Below are 25,386 nucleotides of genomic sequence, written 5' to 3'. Positions count from 1 at the left end.
CGCTATGAAGGCCTGTCTGAGGGGGGTCCTGATACAAGCTATCAATAGATCCAAGACTAAAACTAACCAATTTGGTGAATTCTTGCAAGACAGGGTTAGACTCACAGAAAATAAATTTGTCCAATCAGGTACAGAGGAGGACCTAATGACCTGGAAAGAGGCGCAGGAGGCATACTCCACACACATTAGGGAGAAGGCCAAGAATAAGCGACTATTCTCCCAAACACATTTTTATGAAGAAGGGGAAAAGGCAGGGCATTTACTGGCTATGATTGCAAGGGCTCAAATAGGGACATCCTTTATAGGCACTTTAAAAATTAAGGAAGGTGCAATGGTTAATCAGCCAGATCAAATATCAAATACTTTCAGAGAATTTTATCAGGACTTATACAGAACCAAAACAGGGTTTAGCAGAGAACAAATCCTGACTTATTTGGAGGGGATTGATCTTCCAGCTATCTCTGAAGCAGATAAAAAATACTTAAATAGTCCCCTGCAATTAGAGGAGTTACAAATGGCCACAGCTTCAATGGCCAATAATAAATCACCAGGGTTGGATGGGTTCCCTATGGAAATATACAAGAAATTTGGGGATATATTACTACCTCAATTGCTGTGCACCTTCCAGGAGGCAGCCAGGGAAGGCATTCTGCCCCTCTCAATGAGAGAAGCAGTTATCGTAGTGATACCCAAACCGGGTAAGGATCCATTGCTTCCCGAATCCTATAGGCCTATATCCCTGCTACCTACAGACATTAAAATTATAGCAAAAGTTCTGGCCTCCAGGTTAAATAACATAATATCTAATGTTATACATAGTGATCAATCGGGCTTTATGCCAGCTAGGTCTACAGCCGTTAATATCCATAGACTACTTCTTAATCTTCAGCTGCCAGTGGATAATGCAGGAGACAGGGTTATTTGCTCGCTAGACACCAACTAAAGCATTTGACTCTGTTGAATGGGAATATCTATGGGTAGTTTTGGAGAAATTTGGTATGGGCGCTGGATTTATTTCATGGATCAAGCTACTATATGAGAGGCCATTGGCACGATTAAGGGTAAATGGGCGTCTTACTTCAGCCTTTGAACTGAGGAGGGGCACCCGGCAGGGCTGCCCGCTGTCCCCTTTACTGTTCGCACTGGCCATTGAACCACTAGCTGCGGCTATCAGGATGCACCCTGGCATAATGGGATTTCGCAGAGGGAATATAGAGGAGAAAATTGCGCTTTATGCTGACGATGCACTACTATTTTTAGCGGAAGCCTCCAAAACATTATCTGTAGCTATGGAGACAATCGAGAAGTTTGGAAAATTTTCCGGTTTGGTGATTAATTGGACTAAGTCGGTACTGCTTCCAATAGATAATGGGAACATCAATGCACCTCACTATACTGACTCGGGCTTACAAGTGGTCAGTGAATTTAAATATTTGGGTATTAATGTAACATCTAAAGTCACTGACTATGATAAACTAAACCTCAACCCAATACTGGCCAGATTCAAATGTAAACTGGACACGTGGTCTAAATTGCCACTGTCAGTGGTGGGCCGCACTAACTTAATCAAGATGATCTGGATGCCACAATTGCTATATGTATTGCATAATTCTCCAATATGGCTTCCCCAGAGTTATTTCCTTAAAGTAAACAGCATGTTCAGGGGCTTAATCTGGGGAAAACAATCTTCAAGAATTAAACTGGAAACTTTGCAAAGAGATAAAACAATGGGTGGCCTTGCTGTACCTAATCCGTGGGTTTATTATATGGAAGCTCAGCTCCAGCACATTCATGGGTGGGACGACCCTGGAGGGGGGGCTCAATGTCTTCTACTCCAATCACATTTTAAATCACTCAGACTCTATGGAGCATTGGAGGCTCACAAATTTAAGACACCCTCTTGTAGAACCCCAACTACGCTGTTAATACACAAACTTTGGTGGGCAGTGAGGAAATTACAGGGGATACAAGGGATCTCACAATTTACATCACTGTGGGAAACGCCATGGCTCCCTAACCTATATAAATTGGAAGGGTTTAAAAATTGGAGTCTAAAAGCACTAGAAAGATTCACTCATGTTTTAGCGAGAGATTCACTCAAGGAGTTTTCACAGATACAAAATGAATATGGACTGCCCAACACCGAATTTTATAAGTACCTTCAGTTACGACATGCATATCAGGCAGAGGGTCTTGTCCTAAATAATGGAGTTCATCAAAATGCTATAATACAGAGAATGGCTAGCTCACATAATTCTGGGGGGGGGGTAATCTCATTGCTTTATAGGGGTCTGCTGGACCTGGTATTAGCAAAACACCCCATAAGATCAAAAGAAAAATGGGAGGGCATGATAGGCCCTATTGAAGAGGGGCTGTGGTCTGAAAAACTGGAAAGAGTTCCCCAGTTATCTCTAAGTGAGTCCCATAGATTCTCCCACTTACAGGTGCTGCACCAGTCATATAGAACACCCCAATTTCTCCACGATATAGGGCTTCGACCAGACTCCCTATGTGCTAGATGTAAAACATCCCCGGCTAACATGCTTCATATGATGTGGATGTGGACCTGCCCTGCTCTGGAAAACTTCTGGAGGGATGTAATAGCGATCATTGATAGAACATACTCCGTCGATTCAGATCCCTCACCATTATTATGTATACTGGGATATATAGAAGATCTGAGCACTGACGAACATGGCAAAATAGCGGTGGCACGCATGTTATACATGGCCAGGAAACTAATAGCCCAACATTGGTTATCAGAGCAGGCGCCCACGATGACAGAATTTATAAATAAGATTAATTGGTTATTAAATCTGGAAAAAAGTATATATCTGAAAAGGAAGGCCATCTCTAAATTTGAAAAAATATGAGCTCCATGGATTGACGGCTCCAGCCTAGCATCCAGAGAACTGCATAGATTTCGACTTGGTCTGCTATGATTGGTGTATAGATTACTTGACGGGTGCAAAATCCTACATTGGACTGCTTTAGGCACGTATACAACTGCTCCAAAGCAAGAGTTAGATACCCCTTAATATAATTGTGACTATTCTTACTGTAAGATTGTTAATTTGCTGTGGACAGAACTGTGGAACATTTAACTCAAAATGTTTTGTTTGAAAGGGCAATGTGTTGTAGGGGGAGGGACAGAATAGGGACTGGGTCCCTTCTTTGGTTGGGTTGTTTTATTTGTTTCGCTGTTGTGTTACAAAAAAAGTTTTAACAATAAAAAAAATTTGATTTTAAAAAAAAAGGACAGACCAGTATTTGTATAACCCTGATTGTTGTCTTCTCTTGGTTGTGAAACAATGATGTTTGATACAATGCTAATTGCATATTATACTAAGCCAGCTGAATGTTGATTTAAAGAGCCCCCTGCTATACCAACTATATAAATTGATTAGCTCAAACAATGAAACCTGAGTGAGCCCTGCACCTTTACCTCTGACCTGTGACTGATGACATTAGCCACATATGTAAATATAAAAAAGGGTTTTCTATCCTGCTGCAAAGAGAATTGAAAGAGACTTTCCAAGGAAAAAAAAGATCAGACTCTTCAGACCATCAGCTTGGAAGCTTGGCTTTAACCAAAGAGACACAGATTTGGATTCTACACGATTCCCGCCTAAGGGTATAGAGCCCTGACTGGAAAGATACGGATCTGCTCCATTGACCATCAGATAGCCCATGGATACATTTGGGGAGACCAGGTTGGGACGATGAAGTCACCTGGCCCCATGGATGTGTTGTTTTGGGTTGCCCGGTGGGACCCTACGGTCGCTTGGAACCCATGAAAACATTTGGAGAAGCCAGATTGGGAAGAGCCAGTCTTCTGGCCCCATGGAAACTCTCGGCGAGGCCAGGGTGGGACCCTCGGGTCTATTGGCCTTGTACCTCGAGGGACTGTCAGCTTCCTAAGCTTGCCGCTATCTCTTCTCTGTGGGGGCCCGCCAAAAGCAGGTGAGCACTGGTTGAGGTAGTTGGCCCTGGAAGTCCCAAAGTCGCAGCTGTTCTATCCTAGGCGGGCCAGCAGAAGGGTTGGACTGTGCAATGTTGTACCATCTTGGGTATTTGCTGGGACTGTTCTGTTTATTGCCACACTGTTTTACCTTCATCCTGTGTTGTCTGAGTAAGGTTACGCCCACGGAAGAACCAGTGTCTTCACAGTAAGGTTTCAATATTAGAGGTTAGAACTATCCCGATTTGGGTCACCTTGACGCTGGTGGGATGGCTTTTACACTTTTTTTTAAATCAAAAACGCTGTTTACTAAGTACCCGATGTTATTTATATGCTCTATTGCTTTTTACTTACTTACAGCAGGGTATATGTTCATTTTGTTTTTGTTTAATGGCCAGTATGAACATGCACCTATTTTGCATGGATATCAACTTATACTCCAGTTCATTTTTTTTTCCCGGATAAAAAACAATAAAATATATAATACACAGGGCAATGTCTTCTAAAACGAGTCTGTAATGTTGTCTGCAGCCTTGAGAGGTGGCGAGGGAGAATACTAGGACTATGCCGCTGAGAGTTCTCCCGATTTTTACATTTCATGTTTAATCTATAATCCGCGCTCCTTTCACTTGCCGCTTCCATTGTTATTAAAGCACCTGTTTCTTTCTGTTGTTTTGACATTTTCCTGCCGGCTGCAATAACAGATGCCATTTTATTTACTGCACCCGCTCAATTATTTCGCAGAAGGATAAACAGTAGCTCATTAGAGTCCCTTGCCTTTGTGCAAAGAATTCCTATTTCCCCAATGTAACCAGTTCCTCCGAAGTCGTCGTCACAGGACGGAGACTCACAATGACTATACCTAGGCAATGGACCAACTTAGAGGCAAAAGAAAGAAAAAAAAAAAACAATTAGATGATATAACTGCTGCATCTGAACAACCGACTCGGGGGCTCGAAAGAAAAGAGGAGGCGGCGTCATGTGAATAGATCAATAGCCACATTACAAATATATGCGCTGAACAAAAACCCCTCTATGTAAGCAAACACGGCCCGACAACAATAGATTATGTGTAATCCCTGAACTTCAACTGCAGCATTCTCTAATAAACAGCATTGTTAAAAAATGGCTTTTGTTTTACAAAGCAAATATCTATTATTTCCATTGCTGCACACTGTATTAGAAAGAACAGAGCGCTGGCCGCGCTCTGTAAAAAACCCTATTTTTTTGTAGGAAAATATAGTTTCCAAACAGCCATTGTGCAGTGGCTTCGAGAATGAAAAGGTACGGTAACAGAATGAATGGCCGGGGAAAGAATACCTGTTTGTTTTACTAGGGAACTATTGCTTCAGATGCACAGAGTCACAAAGGAGGAAAATACATGTATACAATGGGAGAGCGCGCGTCAGAGCCGCACTGGGATCCACTCGTGTCTGGCGCTTTTATAAAACTCAGTTATATTTACAATTGATCAAAACTTTGAATGCGACAAAAAAGAAAAGAAAAAAAAAAAAGTTTTGTTTGGTTTCTTTGAAAGATGTCGCAGAGCTAAGTTTTCTGATGTAGCAGAAGAGCGTATATCTCCATGATGAGCCATCAGCAATATTATTGAAAGAAGCCACCAGGCTTCACATCCATTACTTTCCATCGTGCCTTCTACAACGTGGCACACTCTCTGCCTGTAGCCCACTCGAGCATCAAGGAGAGAGTCGCTGTGTCGGGCTGATCACCCCAATAAATGAAAGCTCACAAGTGCAAAATGTATGATACCATCAGTGGTGATGTGAAAGGTGCCGACCATGCTACAGGACCAGTGATCGGCTGATATAGCCGCATGCCAGGTGAGTCATTATCATTTTGATATTTTATGTATTTTCTGCTTTGCGCCCATTTTTTTAAATTCCTAGGCAACCTCTATAAAGGGGGGCTCTCTGACAAATTCCTACATGCAATCAGCCGGGACGAGGCTACTATACTGGTAACTTAGGACCTAAAAGTCCCTCATGGCTATCCAGTGGTGCCGGCTAGGTTAAGACAAGCTCATAAGTTTTAAAGAAGACCTAAGTGTCTAGTTTTTGCGCTTATCTTATTACCACTGCTCCCTTGAATATTTCGTTTTTTTTTTAAATCCACCATATGGTCCCAGAAATATGAGCCTTAATACTCGGTGCGAATTTTTTTATAGTCGTTCCCCAGGGGTGTGGCTCATAGGGTAATCAGGCAGAGAAGTCTACAGACACGCCCATGAGGATCCTGTGAGCCACGCCCCCTTGTAAAGACCATAAAAATAAACGTAGTGGCACAAAATTAAAAGGCTCATATCTGTTGATAAAAAATAAGTGAAACACTCAGAGGAACTAAAAAGAGCAAATCTGGCCACATCTGACCTGGTGATAAATCCTCTTTAAAGCAAATGGGCAAAAACAAAGTAATTACAAATATATGATATTATATTTAAATTAAATATCCTTAAAAATGCCAAAATATTAAAATCAGAATCACCAAAAAATGTCCAAAATGTGCTTTACCAACACTGTTTTTTTTTGTGTTTTTTTTAAAGCCGTATAGGGGGAAACTTGTCTTTTTTGCAGGACGAGTTATAATTTTAAACAATATCCATTTATTTTACCATATAGTGTACTAAATAATTGGAAAAATATTCCATGTGGGGAAAAAAATGTAATTCCACCATTGTTTTTCTTTCTGCCATTGTTTCAGTTTGGAAAATACGTTTTTGTTGCATTTTCCAAATCGCGTAACATTTTCATTTTTCTGTACATGGGAATACAGTTACTTCCATTTGCACTAAAGAGTTAAAGGGGTAGTCCAGGCTTGGGGTTCAAGTCTGCAGTCTTATGAATCCTCAACAACGCACAGTTTGCGTGCTGACAGGATTCTCCTGTGCCAGTGCAGGGTGGTCATGTGACTGTAAGTATGTAATTTGCATACATGTGGTCACATGCAGACTAGACATGAGAGACCTTGCTCAATACAAGTGAATTGAGTGAGGCTGGGCACGTCTAGTCAGAATGTGGCTGAAAGTATGTAAATTGCCTAATTGTGGTCACATCACCGCCCGCTCCCAGCACCAGAGAATCCTGATAGCACATACACTGCATGCTGTGGGGATTCACAAGTCTCCAGTCACATAGAGTGACTGCAGATTTGAACCCCAAGCCTGGACAACCCCTTTAATGAACTGTATCTCGTATTGCCGCTCATCAACATTCAAAAGAATAGAGCAAAGCTGCAGTACCAGACATGGCCTATGGACAAAGGTAGCGCTGTTTCAGGCACAGAAAGTAAACCCCTTTTTGTCAATCACCTTATTACAAACTAGCAGAATTTATTGGCCAATTTCAGTGCTTGCCCAGAAAAAAAACAAAACAAAACATTGTTGCCTCTTTTTCTAAAACAGCGCCACATCTGTCCACAGGTGGTGTGTGGTATTGCATCTCAGCATCTTTCACTTCATTACAGCAAAGCTCCAATACCAGACACACATCATGGCCAGGTGTGGAGCATTTTTTGCAGCAATCCCTTTAAAGAACAGTATGTTACCTCTCTTTCCTGCTCCTGCTCTTTCTTTATCTGTTCCAGCCGGGACTGTTCAGCCATTTCTCTCTCCTGAGCTTCCCTCTGTGACAAGAAGAAGAAATATCAGTTTATTCCACACATCTATAATCTCAATGTCAGCGCTGCCCATACGTGGATGTGGGGCTCCCACCTTGGCTCGGTCCGCTTCTAGAGACAGACGATACGCTTCATCTTGCTCCCGCTTTACATTTTCTCTAGCTTCTCGCTCATCCTGGGAGAAAAATAATATGAAGTGAAGACAACAACCTGAAGATGTCAACATCCACTTATACAACCGTCGGGATATAAGGCGGCTTATAAAAAGGAAAAAGGCCGCAGTTCTCAAGACAGGTGTGACCTGTGTCTATTGGATGAGAACATCCCTTCAAGCCAATGCTCCATGTAAAAAATACACAACATCCTTTTTCTTCAAAACAGAGCTGCAGCCAACCAGTGAGCTAAGCGGCTGCAGCCAACCAGTGAGCTAAGCGGCTGCAGCCAACCAGTGAGCTAAGCGGCTGCAGCCAACCAGTGAGCTAAGCGGCTGCAGCCAACCAGTGAGCTAAGCGGCTGCAGCCAACCAGTGAGCTAAGCGGCTGCAGCCAACCAGTGAGCTAAGCGGCTGCAGCCAACCAGTGAGCTAAGCGGCTGCAGCCAACCAGTGAGCTAAGCGGCTGCAGCCAACCAGTGAGCTAAGCGGCTGCAGCCAACCAGTGAGCTAAGCGGCTGCAGCCAACCAGTGAGCTAAGCGGCTGCAGCCAACCAGTGAGCTAAGCGGCTGCAGCCAACCAGTGAGCTAAGCGGCTGCAGCCAACCAGTGAGCTAAGCAGCAGCAGCCAACCAGTGAGCTAAGCAGCAGCAGCCAACCAGTGAGCTAAGCGGCTGCAGCCAACCAGTGAGCTAAGCGGCTGCAGCCAACCAGTGAGCTAAGCGGCTGCAGCCAACCAGTGAGCTAAGCGGCTGCAGCCAACCAGTGAGCTAAGCGGCTGCAGCCAACCAGTGAGCTAAGCGGCTGCAGCCAACCAGTGAGCTAAGCGGCTGCAGCCAACCAGTGAGCTAAGCGGCTGCAGCCAACCAGTGAGCTAAGCGGCTGCAGCCAACCAGTGAGCTAAGCGGCTGCAGCCAACCAGTGAGCTAAGCGGCTGCAGCCAACCAGTGAGCTAAGCGGCTGCAGCCAACCAGTGAGCTAAGCGGCAGCAGCCAACCAGTGAGCTAAGCGGCTGCAGCCAACCAGTGAGCTAAGCGGCTGCAGCCAACCAGTGAGCTAAGCGGCTGCAGCCAACCAGTGAGCTAAGCGGCTGCAGCCAACCAGTGAGCTAAGCGGCTGCAGCCAACCAGTGAGCTAAGCGGCTGCAGCCAACCAGTGAGCTAAGCGGCTGCAGCCAACCAGTGAGCTAAGCGGCTGCAGCCAACCAGTGAGCTAAGCGGCTGCAGCCAACCAGTGAGCTAAGCGGCTGCAGCCAACCAGTGAGCTAAGCGGCTGCAGCCAACCAGTGAGCTAAGCGGCTGCAGCCAACCAGTGAGCTAAGCGGCTGCAGCCAACCAGTGAGCTAAGCAGCAGCAGCCAACCAGTGAGCTAAGCGGCTGCAGCCAACCAGTGAGCTAAGCGGCTGCAGCCAACCATTGAGCTAAGCGGCTGCAGCCAACCAGTGAGGTAAACGGCTCTTGCCATCTACTCAGGCAGAGCCGCTGAGCTCTGTGATTGGCTGTAGCGCTGTCAGGGTTGGTATTTTTAGGCTGGGAAGGACCCAATAACCAGGGACCTTCCAAGACTGTTAATATCATCTCCCAGCTGTTTGCTTTACCTTTGCTAGTTACAAAAAAAAATGGGGGGACCCCACGTCGTTTTTTTCATTAATTTATTTAATCATAAAAAGCTGTCCAAATAAGCTCCATATGGTGCAATTTTATAATATGTCGTTGGGTTGTGCAATTATATGTCTGTATGTCTTGTATGTATTATCTATCTCAGTAGCATTCATTGGTGTCCAAAAACGCATGCAAAACACACATTGAGAACGTGTGTTTTTGCTGCTGCGTTTTTCCTGCCAAGAGATGCCAAAATGGTGCACAAATGTCTGCATCCAAATAACTCAACGTGTGCACATACCCTACCAGAAACTGGGAGCAACAATGGAATCTCAGCGCTGGACCCAGAGAGGGTGAGTGAAGCATATTTTTTTTTTAACTAACCACAACCCAGGGACAGAGGCTTTCTAAAACCAGAGAACCCCTTTAAAGGTTCAGATCGGGATTTTATAGCCAAACGATTTCATTTTTTCTTGTTTTATTAAGCCATCTAAGCTTGTATTTAATTCTTACTAGTGAACTACCAACTCAGAAAAATTATAACACATGTCCGATAATTGTTCTGCCTAATGAAACTAACTTCCATTGGTCAGTACTTATTTTTAATTTACAATGTGTAAAAATAATATCTTCCTTTATGCAGAATACATTTAATGTTATTTTTATATATTTATTTTACATACTTCATTTTGCTGCGGTTTTGTTATTTATTTTTTTATACAACGGTATACTGTGACTAGATTTTCAATTAAAGTCTATAGTAAAATATGAACAAAACGACATACAATGAGTTTTCTTTGTGGATATATTTCGGTCAGTGGCTCTCCTTCAAAATGCAGCATGCTCTGGGTATGACGTTTTCTGACATTGTCCCTACAGGACTCACTAAAACCACTTTTTAAAGGATTTTCCCCTTTCAACTTTATTTTGATGCAACAGTCCATCAAGGTCATATTAAAAAAAAAAATCACTTAGTATTCACCCCGCCAAGAGTTGCTGTTCTGTTACTGCTCTCGTTATTGTGCAAAGGGTGCAGTGGTGATGTCATGTCAACAGCACTGCAGCCAATCACTGGGCTAAGTGGTAGATGGCACGAGTGGTGAAGCTCAGTGATGGACTGCAGTGCCATTGATGTGACATCACTGCTGCATCTTGTACATAAATACAAAAGCAGAGATGATGTTACATCAACAGTGCTGCAGCCAGTTACTGGGATAAGTGGTAGATGGCAGTAAGCTCGGTAGTTGGCTGCAGCGCTGTTGATGTGATGTCGCTGCTGCTTCCTGTTAGTAATCACCAAAGGAGTTTTGATGTTACATTAACAGCACTGCAACCAATTGCTGGCTAAGTGGTAAACAGCACAAGCCACTAAGCTGAGTGATTCTTATCTGCAGCGCCATTAATGTTACATCACTGCTGCAGCCTGCATGCAATCAAAAGAAGCAGCAAAACTTCAATCTTTATATATATATATATATATATATATATATATATATATATATATATATATATATATCATAAGAAAAGTTCAGACTCTTACAAAGATCTAGAATTCCACATTATCTCACGGGATGCGATTGACGTTGGAGGGACGCAGCTTCCAGTGTTTTATGTAACACCACAATTAGGTATTAGTCACCAGTGTCACATAAGTGTGTATTGGTACAGTTGTCACTGCCAGCTCCAGCTTACTCCTTGCTGGGAGTTGACAGTAACAAAGGTCCTGTGGTTTTCTTCCATTTAATTAAACGTGGAATCTGTGGCTCCCCCGCACGGCAGCGGAACTGCTACATGACTCTCACTGCGGGGTCCGGCTCCAAACCTCAGAATTAATCTGAGAAGGGTGGAGAGCGTAATGACTAAACCAGAGTGAGAGATATATACACTGTATACTTCTCCGATGGGTTTCAGATACGTTCAACAGTTCGAGATCAGGTTTAATGAGATCATGTGAATATATTGTGAATACGACCTACAGAGACGGCTGCTGTTAGGTAAAAAATGGGGGAACGACATGCAGAGACTGAGAAAAAAAAGCAGGAAAATAATGAGCAATAATAGCTGCGTTTTTAAATAAAAAATACAAAAGTAATTTCGCACCTCACACATTGCCCATGTAACTATTCAGCACCGTAGCCGATAATTAAAAATTCGATTCACTCAAAAAAAAAAAAATGTTATACATATTTTAATTATATATATATATATATAATTTATTATGTTATGAATATATAAATAATACATATATGTATACATAAATAATATATATATATATACACACACACACACACACACAGTACAGACCAAAAGTTTGGACACACCTTCTCATTTAAAGATTTTTCTGTATTTTCATGACTATGAAAATTGTACATTCACACTGAAGGCATCAAAACTATGAATTAACACATGTGGAATTATATACAGTCATGGCCAAAAGTTTTGAGAATGACACCAAAATTATATTTTCACATGATCTGCTGGCCTCTGGTTTTTATTAGTGTTTGTCTGATGTTTATATCACATACAGAAATATAATTGCAATCATATTATGAGTACCAATAGGTTATATTGACAGTTAGAATGAGTTAATGCAGCAAGTCAATATTTGCAGTGTTGCCCCTTCTTCTTCAAGACCTCTGTAATTCTCCCTGGCATGCTCTCAATCAACTTTTGGACCAAATCCTGACTGATAGCAGTCCATTCTCGCATAATCAATGCTTGCATTTTGCCAGAATTTGTTGGTTTTTGTTTGTCCACCCGTCTCTTGATGATTGACCACAAGTTCTCAATGGGATTAAGATCTGGGGAGTTTCCAGGCCATGGACCCAAAATCTCTATGTTTTGTTCCATTAGCCATTTAGTTATCACCTTTGCTTTATGGCAAGGTGCTCCATCATGCTGGAAAAGGCATTGTTGGGCGCCAAACTGCTCTTGGACGGTTGGGAGAAGTTGCTCTTGGAGGACATTCTGGTACCATTCTTTATTCATGGCTGTGTTTTTAGGCAAGACTGCGAGAGAGCCGATTCCCTTGGCTGAGAAGCAACCCCACACATGAATGGTTTCAGGATGCTTTACAGTTGGCATGAGACAAGACTGGTGGTAGCGCTCACCTCTTCTTCTCCGAATAAGCTGTTTTCCAGATGTCCCAAACAATCGAAAAGGGGATTCATCAGAGAAAATGACTTTGCCCCAGTCCTCAGTAGTCCACTCCCGGTACCTTTTGCAGAATATCAGTCGGTCCCTGATGTTTTTTCTGGAGAGAAGTGGCTTCTTTGCTGCCCTCCTTGAAACCAGCCCTTGCTCAAAGAGTCTCCGCCTCACAGTGCATGCAGAAGCACTCACAGCCGCCTGCTGCCATTCCTGAGCAAGCTCGGCACTGCTGGTAGTCCGATCCCGCAGTTGAACCAGTTTTAAGATACGGTCCTGGCGCTTGCTGGTCTTTCTTGGGCGCCCTGGAGCCTTTTTGACAACAATGGAAGCTCTCTCCTTGAAGTTCTTGATGATGCGATAGATTGTTGACTGAGGTGCAATCTTTGTAGCTGCGATACTCTTCCCTGTTAGGCCATTTTTGTGCAGTGCAATGATGGCTGCACGTGTTTCTTTAGAGATAACCATGGTTAACTGAAGAGAAACAATGATACCAAGAACCAGCCTCCTTTTAAAGAGTCCAGTGATGTCATTCTTATTTAATCATGACTGATTGATCGCCAGCCCTGTCCTCATCAACACCCACACCTGTGTTAATGGATCAATCACTAAAACGATGTTAGCTGCTCCTTTTAAGGCAGGACTGCAATGATGTTGAAATGTGTTTTGGGGGTTAAAGTTCATTTTCTGGGCAAATATTGACTTTGCAAGTACAGTAATTGCTGTTAAGCTGATCACTCTTTGACATTCAGGAGTATATGCAAATTGCCATTACAAAAAATGAAGCAGTAAACTTTGGAAAAATTACTATTTGTCTCATTCTCAATACTTTTGGCCATGACTGTACTTAACAAAAAAGTGTGAAACAACTGAAAATATGTCTTATATTCTAGGCTCTTCAAAGTAGCCACCTTTTGCTTTGATGACTGCTTTGCACACTCTTGGCATTCTCTTGATGAGCTTCAAGAGGTAGTCACCGGAAATGGTCTTCCAACAATCTTGAAGGAGTTCCCAGAGATGCTTAGCACTTGTTGGCCCTTTTGCCTTCACTCTGCGGTCCAGCTCACCCCAAACCATCTCGATTGGGTTCAGGTTTGGTGACTGTGGAGGCCAGGTCATCTGGTGTAGCACACCATCACTCTCCTTCTTGGTCAAATAGCCCTTACACAGCCTAGAGGTGTGTTTGGGGTCATTGTCCTGTTGAAAAATAAATGCTGGTCCAACTAAACGCAAACCGGATGGAATAGCATGCTGCTGCAAGATGCTGTGGTAGCCATGCTGGAGAGGCAACAAGCAGAAGAGACTTGTTTGGGCTAAAGAACACAAGGAATGGACATTAGACCAATGGAAATCTGAGCTTTGGTCTGATGAGTCCAAATTTGAGATCTTTGGTTCCAACCACCGTGTCTTTGTGCGGCGCAGAAAAGGTGAACGGATGGACTCTACATGCCTGGTTCCCACCGTGAAGCATGGAGGAGGAGGAGGTGTGATGGTGTGGGGGTGCTTTGCTGGTGATACTGTTGGGGATTTATTCAAAATTGAAGGCATACTGAACCAGCATGGCTACCACAGCATCTTGCAGCGGCATGCTATTCCATCTGGTTTGCGTTTAGTTGGACCATCATTTATTTTTCAACAGGACAATGACCCCAAACACACCTCCAGGCTGTGTAAGGGCTGTTTGACCAAGGAGGAGAGTGATGGGGTGCTACGCCAGAAGACCTGGCCTCCACAGTCACCAGACCTGAACCCAATCGAGATGGTTTGGGGTGAGCTGGACCGCAGAGTGAAGGCAAAAGGGCCAACAAGTGCTAAGCATCTCTGGGAACTCCTTCAAGATTGTTGGAAGACCATTTCCGGTGACTACTTCTTGAAGCTCATCAACAGAATGCCAAGAGTGTGCAAAGCAGTCATCAAAGCAAAAGGTGGCTACTTTGAAGAACCTAGAATATAAGACATATTTTCAGTTGTTTCACACTTTTTTGTTAAGTATATAATTCCACATGTGTTAATTCATAGTTTTGATGCCTTCAGTGTGAATGTACAATTTTCATAGTCATGAAAATACAGAAAAATCTTTAAATGAGAAGGTGTGTCCAAACTTTTGGTCTGTACTGTATATATATATATACACACATACACACTCATACATATGCATATATATTACATACATTATATATACACTGCTCGAAAAAATAAAGGGAACACTCAAATAACACATCCTAGATCTGAATGAATGAAATATTCTCATTGAATACTTTGTTCTGTGCAAAGTTGAATGTGCGGACAACAAAATCACACAAAAATCATCAATGGAAATCAAATTTATTAACCAATGGAGGCCTGGATTTGGAGTCACCCCCAACATTAAAGTGGAAAAACACACTACAGGCTGATCCAATTTTGATGTAATGTCCTTAAAAAAAGTAAAAATGAGGCTCAGTATTGTGTGTGGCCGCCATGTGCCTGTATGACCTCCCTACAATGCCTGGGTATGCTCCTGATGAGGTTGCGGATGGTCTCCTGTGGGATCTCCTCCAGGATGGCACGTCAATACGAGCTGTGGCAAGAAGGTTTGCTGTGTCTGTCAGCGTAATGTCCAGAGGCTGGAGACGCTACCAGGACACAGGCCAGTACACCAGGAGACATGGAGGGGGCCGTAGGAGGGCAACAACCCAGCAGCAGGACCGCTACCTCCGCCTTTGTGCAAGGAGGAAGAGAAGGAGCACTGCCAGAGCCCTGCAAAATGACCTCCAGCAGGCCAGAAATGTGCATGAGTCTGCACAAACGGTTAGAAACCGACTCCATGAGGGTGGTATGAGGGTCTGACGTCCACAGATGGGGGTTGTGCTCACAGACCAACACCGTGCAGGACGCTTGGCATTTGCCACAGAACACCAGGATTGGTAAAGTCACCACTGGCGCCCTGTGCTCTTCACAGATGAAAGCAGGTTCACACTGAGCACATGTGACAGACGTGACAGAGTCTGGAGACGTCGTGGAGAGCGATCTGCTGCCTGCAACATCCTTCAGCATGAGCGGTTTGGCAGTGGGTCAGTAATGGTGTGGGGTGGCATTTCTTGGGAGGGCCGCACAGCCCTTCATGTGCTCGTCAGAGGTAGCCTGACTGCCATTAGGTACCGAGATGAGATCCTCAGACCCCTTGTGAGACCATATGCTGGTGCGGTTGGCCCTGGGTTCCTCCTAATGCAGGACAATGCCAGACCTCATGTGGCTGGAGTGTGTCAGCAGTTCCTGCAAGATGAAGGCATTGAAGCTATGGACTGGCCCGCCCGTTCCCCAGACCTGAATCCGATTGAGCACATCTGGGACATCATGTCTCGCTCCATCCACCAACGTCACGTTGCACCACAGACTGTCCAGGAGTTGACGGATGCTTTAGTCCAGGTCTGGGAGGAGATCCCACAGGAGACCACCCGCAACCTCATCAGGAGCATGCCCAGGCATTGTAGGGAGGTCATACAGGCACGTGGAGGCCACACACAATACTGAGCCTCATTTTGACTTGTTTTAAGGACATTACATCAAAGTTGGATCAGCCTGTAGTGTGTTTTTCCGCTGTGTGCCGGCTATGAAGGGGAGTGAAGTCACTGCTCCTCGCACACACAGTCCCGGCGTGGGGAGCAGTGACTTCCGGCAGCTGATCTCTCCTTGTGAGCCGCGCATGGCAGCGACGTCATGCAGGGCTCACATGGAGAGATCAGTGCAGGCAGACAGGACGCAGCGCTGGAGGAGAGAAGAGGGGCGAGTAGCAGTGTTTATTTTTTTTTGTATGTGCATCTTGATGGGGATTTGGGGTGCCATGCATACCAGGACAGGGATTAGGGGTGCCATGCATAACAGGATAAAAATGAGGGGGCCATGCATACGAAGACAGGGATCAGGGGTGCCATGCATACCAGGACAGGGATGAGGGATGCCATGCATACCAGGACAGGGATGAGGGATGCCATGCATACCAGGATAGGGATGATGGGTGCCATGCATACCAGGACAGGGATGAGCGGTGCCATGCATAACGGGATAGGGATGAAGAGTGCCATGCATAATGGGATAGGGATGAGGGGTGCCATGCATACCAGGATAGGGATAAGGGGTGCCATGCATGGCAGGATAGGGATGAGGGGTGCCATGCATACCAGGATAAGGATGAGGGGTGCCATGCATACCAGGATAAGGATGAGGGGGCCATGCATACCAGGATTGGGGATGAGGGGTGCCATGCATACCAGGATTGGGGATGAGGGGTGCCATGCATACCAGGATGGGGATTACTGTGCCATGCATACCAGGATTTGGTATGAGGGGTGCCATGCATACCAGGATAAGGATGAGGGAGCCATGCATACCAGGATGGGGACCACGTATTAAAGGAAGGGGGGGGCATATATACCAGGATGGGGGATATTGTCAGAATTGGGGGACATTACCCCTAAACCAGTGTCAGCAGAAGACCCTCTCCCCCTTAAAAGTGCATCATGACCACATTTTTTGCTTACATTTTTTTTTAAATTATTTTCCTCCTCTAAAACCTAGGTGCATCTTATGGTCCGGTGCGTCTTATAGTCCGAAAAATACGGTACATACATACACGGTATATATAATTTATTGAGAATTAAATATAAAAAAATACAAACAGATTATTTATAAAAGTACTAAAAAAATAACTGCGGTTTTAATGCGACTGTGACTTGAAGACATTTGTTTTCCACTTCATTTTAATTTTTCAAATTTTTAAACTATTTTTGGTATCAGAATTTACAATCATATAGGAAATTTAATTTAAAAATCAGGATAGGTTTTTTTTGTTTGTTTTTTCAATTTTCTCGGCGCAACTAAATAAATGGCATGAAAATTTGCATTTTTTTCATTTTTAGGGCATAGTTTGTTCTGTATTTGGCAAAAAATACCCAACAAAAGCCGACTGAGCATGAACTGATTAAAGGGTACCAGTCAGCTCAGAAATGACTGTTCAAACCAAGCACACACACTTGATGCACTGTTGGCGTGGCTGAACTGTTCAGTGCACTTTCCAACCTACGGCGGTGCTTGAAATTTTGTGAACCCTTCAGAACTTTCTATGTTTCTGCAAAAATTTTACATAAAAGTAGATTAAGTTAAAAAAATAAATAAACAGTGTTATTTTTTTTTAATTGAGCAATAGCTCTTGGAAAAAGGGGAGAACAAAAATAATAAAAGCAAACACGAAAAATCACCCGGAAAAAGATTAAGATAAGGCCGGCAATGGAACAGTCCATGAATATAAAGCTATTTCCCACCATAAATTTGTACTCATCAGGAGAAATACTGTTCCTATCTATTGTCTCTTTGTATCTTCTCTGGGGATAGTGAACTAAATGCCACGATTGTCGGGGAAGTGGGAGGTTATGGTTTCATGATACTTTTGCACAACAAAGTCTCCAAAGGCAAAAACTGCTGCAGAGGTGCTGTGGCATTTCCACACATTTCATCCTTTGCATTCACCTTGATAACAACAAAGACTAAGGCTAAAGAGGCCAGATCTTGCTCTTCATTCATTCCCACTTCTCCCCTGAGTATTTTGTTTTTAAATCCGCCATAAGGTTCCAGACATATGGGCCTTTATACTTAGTGCTAATTTTTATTGTTTTCATCAAGGGGGCGTGGCTCAAATGATCCTCTGGGGCGTGTTTTTAGGCTATTTCCTGTGAGCCACTCCCACTTAGTAAAAAACAGATTTTTTTTCCTAAATAAAAAGGTCCAGATCTCAGAAATCATATGGGGGATTTAAAAATGTAAAAAAAAAAATTAACACTCAGGGGGGCAACGGGGATAAAAAACTGTCCACTTTTGATTTGGTGACAGCTCTTTTTTTAAATGTAATACATGTGAGTGATTTTATGCATATTTATCACTGTATAAATCTAAAATAAGACAGCATTCCAGGGAATGAAAGGAAAAACAAAGGGGTTTTTCTTCATCCATATGTTCCTCTATATTTCAATCTAATCTCATGGGACCCTCCAAAATTCATAACCATTTCATTCTAGGATGCCAATCTGAATCGTTGGTCGGAAGACGCAAATCTGAAACATAATGAAGAACGACACATTCCGCAGTTCTACAAGATACTTTTTGGAATATTCTAGAAGGACACGCTTCCAATATATCCAGTTTGATTTAGTTTTTGAATTCTGACGTGACTATAAGGACAGGCTATTCTATGTATTGCATCGTTCCTTTGGTATCAATTTGTAGGCTTCGCATCCCTAGGGATGGTTCAAATTGGGCAATATACGAGAAGCCTACAGAAACCAACCAAATGTTTATTTCCATGATGCAGGAAAGTGAGCACTATGGAAGCTGTTTAAGCAACGATGGGCTATAGAGAATTTTAGGCAGGGTGTCCATATACATTACATAGGACGATTTTTTTAATTTTTTCCAATTGCGCTTTGCACCCTAATTTAGCATTTCTTTCTACAAAGCACAGAATATGTCCAGAAATTCTTATAAAATCGATGCCGATGTTTGGTTATTTTATTTCCGCGTTCGACTCTTACCTATTATTTAGAGGTGAATTAAGTCTTAGTTATTTTTGCGCTGCAATAAACAATGGAGAAGCTGTGTACGTGTAAAGAAGAATATTATGTGCATACAAGTAATAAGTCTTCTCTCGGCAGCGCTGACCGGATCTGATCCCCATCATTCAGGGCTCGGTGCAATACAATTTATTTCTTACAAATGGCACAGTTAGCAGAATACTAGTAATAAAAGTAATATCTTCCCTCATCCGCCTCCTCTTATCCTCAGATCACGGAGCGCTTTACACTGTAATGAATACATCTTCTCAGTTATTACGGCTCCACATTCTGTTTACCTCTGCTGGATGAAAGGCTTTGCAGGTTCCTTGGGATTTGATTCGGTGACCTTCTGGCTGTTAAGATGTTATGGGAACCTCACCCACCTGTCTGGCATTTAGTATAAAATGCAATAACTACTTTCTGCTTACAGTAAAGGAAAGACGAGGGGGGAAAATCGATGTACTTTCGAGTGCGCCGAGCCGCAGCACTTTATTATGAGCAGTTAACGGTTTAAGAGCAAGTGCTGGAGAACCGTCGATAAGGGCAACTCCGCTACCAATTCTGCGCTCTTTTCCTTACCCCTTATAGATATTTCTATCTCTGTTATCTTCTCGCTTGTACTTATAAAATGTGCGGCAAAAGATAACTGCAAGCGGCTTGTGTGTGCACGACGCTCTACAAGTTGTCAATCTGCTAAAATCGCTTATGGTCTGTAAAATATAGGAAAGCAAAACTAGGATACAGCGCTTGACACTGCTGCCTCCTTCCAAGGAAAGGAATGTGGGGGTCCGAATCTCCATGCCAATCAGCTGAATGAAGGGGGGCGCTGCATTCCCTTCACTGGGCACAAGGCACACGCCATACATTTTGTGGCGGCTGTGCCTAGCATTCAGCGTGGTCCCATCCATCTAATTAGAACTGATCTGCAGTACCAGAGGGAGCTGATGCAAAAGGTAGGGCACTGTGTCTGGAAAACAACAAAGCGGCACTTGATAAAGTCCAGTGACCAGGCAGTTTAGTCTATTTTGACAACAGAAGTCAGAAAATGGCATCGAAAAGCCTCCGAAAATCTCCTTAAAACTTATAAGGACCCAGAAACTTTTTGCGATTTTTTTTCTTTCCCTTGTTTCAAGAGCCATAACATTTTTTTTAAGATGACATAGCCATAGGAGGGGCTTATGTAATGTGGTTATGGGACAAGATGCAGTTTTGCCATAGTAAGTATTTTACCATATATAACGTACCCAAAAATAATAATAATAATAAAAACTTTCAAGGGGAGGTGCAATGGTGAAAAAATGCAATTCCACCATTGTTTTTTGGGGTTTTGTTTTTATGGCGGTAAAAATCACCTGGTAATACGGTTTTCCAAGTCAGTAAGATTACAGCGATAACAAACATACGATTTTTTAATATTTAGATTTTAGTGGTTCAAAAAAAGTTTAGAACCGGGTTGCCACTTTTTTAAACTTTCTTATTTTTCTGTTCATGCTCCTGGGTGAAAGCTTATTTTTTTTCGTCTTGCTCTGATGTTCTTATTCATACCTTTTTGAAGTACATATGACATTTTGATTTCTTTTTTTGTATTTTTTTTTGTTCTTTTCAGTTTAAATAATTTTATATTTTGATAGTTCAGAATTTTTCAGACAAGACAGTGTCCCAAATATTTTTTTTTTTTTTATTTAATTTCTTTATTTTTCAAGGGGGAAAAAGTGGACACAATTTTTTTTTTTAAATATTATTTTTTTGCTTTTACTTTCAATTTTTGCAGTCCCCCTAAGGGACTTGAACCTGTGATTGTTTATACTACATACTGTAACACTAGATTATTAAAGTATATAGAGAAATTGCGGTTCTCCTATGAAGCCTGGCTTGTAGCTGAGCTATACAGGGAGGACTAAGACCACCAGCCACAGGAGACCTTCGGCAGGCCCCAGCTGCAATGGTAAACCACTGTGAGCGCAGTGGAAATTGGCACTTGATTAAATGGTTAAACTGCATGGTATGAAGAAGGATCAGCTCCTGAGCCCGCTTCATATAGATCTTAGCGATCTGTGATGAAAATAAACATCGGAGGTCACTTAGAAGGTCAAGTGAATGGGTCATCAAAAAAGTACCTGCTGTACAAATTAGGTTATGTTTATTTTTAATAATAAAAAAATATTAAAATAAATATCTTGCAATTTTTGAAATGTCCACTTGGCTCTCAGACCTTACTGATCTAATCAGGGCAGATGTCATTGTTAAGGGAGAGGAGGAGGTGAGCCGTGCCCATAAGCAATTGTGAAAGGTGGATCTTGTGTTATCTCTATATACAGATGTTGACAGTCATTGTAATCCTGCCTGTGATGATAATGAAACTGCGGAAAAGTCATCTGTACAGATCAGGAACCATAGTATAAGGCTTAAGCAATAGGTCAAGAGGATGTGTAAAGTATTTAAGTGTAATCGGATTTATGTATAATGTGTTTGGCGATTTATTTATTTTTTAATCTTATGGTCATTTATTTTCTTGTATAGTATCCTACCTTATCTAAACTTTCAGTGCTATAACTAGGATTAAAAAGATGACTTTCCTCACCCTGTACGTCTGTATACAGCAAAACTGACATGTGAGATACAGAGAGCAGGAAATATCTGACAATTGCGCCTGCTCTAGTGGCCGGTGTAAGAACTGCAATATTTTAAAAAAATAAATAAATAAATCTATATAAAAAACCTGAATGTTATTTTCTAGCACTAAATCTCCTTTAAACGGTTTTACAATTACTCACGTCACACAAGTCCTCGTTACCCATCAAAGAGAACTATAGATTGATATAAAGATATATCAATATCTATTACATTCCTTAATTTGTTTCCCTCGGTCATAAAACAAAAAAAACCTGTAACCTTTCAATCTTTCCCTTGGCAAAATCAGCGAGCGCGCATTACGGGAGAGGTTACAGACATGGAGAGAAGCAGATACAAATGTCAGCCGGCAAATCACATTCTCTCCTAAGCTCCAGCCTAATGCCATCAATCTGCAGAAGCGGCTGGGTCTTCTTCAGGGTTTACCCGTCTTAGGCTCACCGTTTATCAAGAGGAATAATAACCAGGAGGAGGATATTCTCCTGTTTTATCATCTGTCCGGATCTCCGCTTTCATTCCGATCCCTTTTTTATTTCCTCGCCTTGTACAGCTGTGATAGAAATTAGACAGATCTGCTCTCTGGCACCGAATGTTGTTTGGCATGAGATAAACAAAAAAGGCCACCTATTACTTTAACACAACAAAGATGAACTTTCCGGCTAATGAATTTTTAATGTCCTGTTAGTTATCTACGTAAATCCTGGAATAGAGAAGACGCCGGCGCAATCGGCTGAGAAAACTGAGCAGAATCTCAAGAAATTAAACTGAGGAAGCAAAGGATTGATAGGTAAATATTCTCGGGCGATATCAGATTAGAGAGTTTGGATTTTTAACACAACTATTCCCATGTGATAGAAACGTTCTAAATCAGTAAAGATGCCAAATTTGGGCTACAAAATAAATTACCACTTTGACTAGTGGCTTTATTGGTAGTCTGTGATTGCAGGCCCAGGACTTTGCAAACCAGTTGGTATCCCCGGCATCTCTTCTGTTTAGTAGGTCCAACGCAAAGTCATGGAGAACCGCAACAATGGCGTCACGATGGGCTTTCTAAGCAGAAGAGGCGCCAGTGATGCCAGCAGGTAGGAGGAGGTTTTCAGGGATCTGGATTGGGGGCAATTGGAATACCGACAGTCATAAAATTGGCTTAATATTTGATCCAGCGGGGCCACATCAATAGTCCACGACTGAAAGACCAGCAGCTCCGCGAACATCCTCGTACATGTCGCCTCTTCTGATTAGAAAGCCCAATGTGACGCCATTATTGCGGTGCTGCATGACTTTGAGCTGGACCTACTGATCAGAAGAGGCGCAGGGATTACCGACAGGCTCACAATGTCCTGGGTCGGCAGTCAGTCCAGTGTGATATCTCGCTTGGAGTTAGGAATGCCAGCAGATGGGAGGAGATTCACAGGTTTTGGTCTGGCGGTCATAGACTACCAACGTGGCCTTTGCACCAGGAAATCTTTTTGCTCAACTCTACCTTATAGACCAGGGGTCCTCAAACTGCGGCCCACGGAGGACTTTTATCCGGCCCGCCGGGCTATGGGCGGAGGAGTGGGGAGCGGTGTCAGCGCCCGCTCCCTCCCGCTTGCTCAGGGCCCCGGCAGCCGGATACTTACCTCTCCCGAGCCTCTGCAGATCCACTGTCTTCCTGCTCTGCGCTTCCTGTGACGTCTCAGGTCAGAGGGTGTGGTGACGTCTTTACACCGCGCCCTCCCGAGTGCTGTCACAGGCAGCGCAGAGCGGGACAACGCCGCCGCGACGCTGGAGTCCAGACCAGAGTAGAGCAGCGGCAGCAAGTGAGGAGTGAGGCGAGTATTGGATTTTTTTTTTTAATGTATGGAGGCATGGGACATTATATGGGGGGGTGACATCCTGCAAGGGGTATAATATGGGGGGGTGACATTCTGCATGGGGCATTATATGGGGGGGTGACATCCTGCAAGGGGTATAATATGGGGGGGTGACATTCTGCATGGGGCATTATATGGGGGGTGACATCCTGCATGGGGCATTATATGGGGGGTGACATCCTGCATGGGGCATTATATGGGGGGGTGACATGCTGCATGGGGCATTATATGGTGGGGTGACATGCTGCATGGGGCATTATATGGGGGGGTGACATGCTGCATGGGGCATTATATGGGGGGGTGACATGCTGCATGGGGCATTGTATGGGGGGGTGACATGCTGCATGGGGCATTATATGGGGGGAGATGACATGCTGCATGGGGCATTATATGGGGGGAGATGACATGCTGCATGGGGCATTATATGGGGGGATGACATGCTGCATGGGGCATTATAAAGATAGGAGAGTGATATCCTGCATGGGGCATTATATGGGGAGTGACATCCTGCATGGGGCATTATATGGGGGGTGACATCCTGCATGGGGCATTATATGGGGGGTGACATCCTGCATGGGGCATTATATGGGGGGTGACATCCTGCATGGGGCATTATATGGGGGGTGACATCCTGCATGGGGCATTATATGGGGGGTGACATCCTGCATGGGGCATTATATGGGGGGTGACATCCTGCATGGGGCATTATATGGGGGGGAAAGGGACATCCTGCATGGGGCATAATATGGGGGGGTGACATGCTGCATGGGGCATGATATGGGGGGGGGTGACATGCTGCATGGGGCATAATATGGGGGGGTGACATGCTGCATGGGGCATTATATGGGGGGTGGCATCCAGCATGGGGCATTATAAGGGGGGAACAGCCTGCATGGGGCATTATAAGGGGTGGAACAGCCTGCATACGGCATTATAAGGGGGAAACAGCCTGCCTATTGGTAACATTTACCTGCCCATTGAGGACCTATGCTGCCTATTGGGGATATTTACCTGCCTATTGGGGACATTTACCTGCCTATTGGGGACCTATGCTGCCTATTGGGTACATTTACCTGCCTATTGGGGACCTATGCTGCCTATTGGGGACATTTACCTGCCTATTGGGTACAGTTACCTACCCATTGAAATACCGGTTGATATAACTTTACTTGTTCTTCATTTTAAATATTGTATTTGTTCCTGTATTATCTTATTTTGTAGTAAAAAAAACATGTGCAGTGTGCATAGGAATTTGTTCATAGTTTTTTTTAAAAACTATATTCCGGCCCTCCAATGGTCTGAGGGACCGTGAACTGGCCCCCTGTTTAAAAAGTTTGAGGACCCCTGTTATAGACAAACCCTCGGCTTTGGCCGCCCCCCGCTACTCTCTGTATGAATGGTTCCCATTCTAGTAGACTCAACCCATCCTTCTACTAATGATCAACGTGTCATACTACATGTCCCTTGCAGCGTCCAGCTTTTCTGGGGCTTCCCCCGGTAAAGTTAGACATCACTTTTTGATCATGAAGGTCCAACATTGGGGTCAATCTGCAAACTTGAGCCAACTACATGGGCAAGTGACCTGTAGCCAGCCACACGGTAAGGAGATGTGTCGCAACTCAATCTGCAGTTTCAGGATGGCCGGGGGACCAGCCGAGAGACCAGCATGGCCAGGGGACCAGCATTGAACATATAGTGATGCCATATATTAGTGACAGCCACTGTTTTTGAAGTCATACTCTTGATGGAGTGGAGAATGCTCCCTATCTTGTACTGGGCTCGGCCATCGTGTCTGTCCTTGTTCAGTAACCAGTCTACTGTA

General features: G+C 43.6%; 1 protein-coding gene across 1 annotated transcript in view; it reads right to left on the bottom strand.

The window, feature by feature from the left end:
* FAF1 (Fas associated factor 1) overlaps window positions 1-25,386 on the bottom strand; it is a 264,708-nt gene that overhangs the window by 39,954 nt on the left and 199,368 nt on the right. Inside the window, exons 16-17 of the mRNA XM_073643500.1 lie at window positions 7,689-7,769; window positions 7,523-7,600 (exon numbers count right to left, since the gene is read on the bottom strand). Of these exons, the coding sequence (XP_073499601.1) occupies window positions 7,523-7,600; window positions 7,689-7,769 (159 nt within the window). The remainder of the gene's footprint in view (window positions 1-7,522; window positions 7,601-7,688; window positions 7,770-25,386) is intronic.

The sequence above is a fragment of the Phyllobates terribilis genome, unplaced genomic scaffold, assembly GCF_046119375.1.
Source record: "Phyllobates terribilis strain yellow unplaced genomic scaffold, ASM4611937v1 Scaffold_8__6_contigs__length_399053987, whole genome shotgun sequence".
In the NCBI taxonomy this organism is placed as follows: Eukaryota; Metazoa; Chordata; class Amphibia; order Anura; family Dendrobatidae; genus Phyllobates; species Phyllobates terribilis.
Note: the sequence above shows the minus strand (reverse complement) of the source record. Positions and strands in the feature narration are given on the sequence as shown.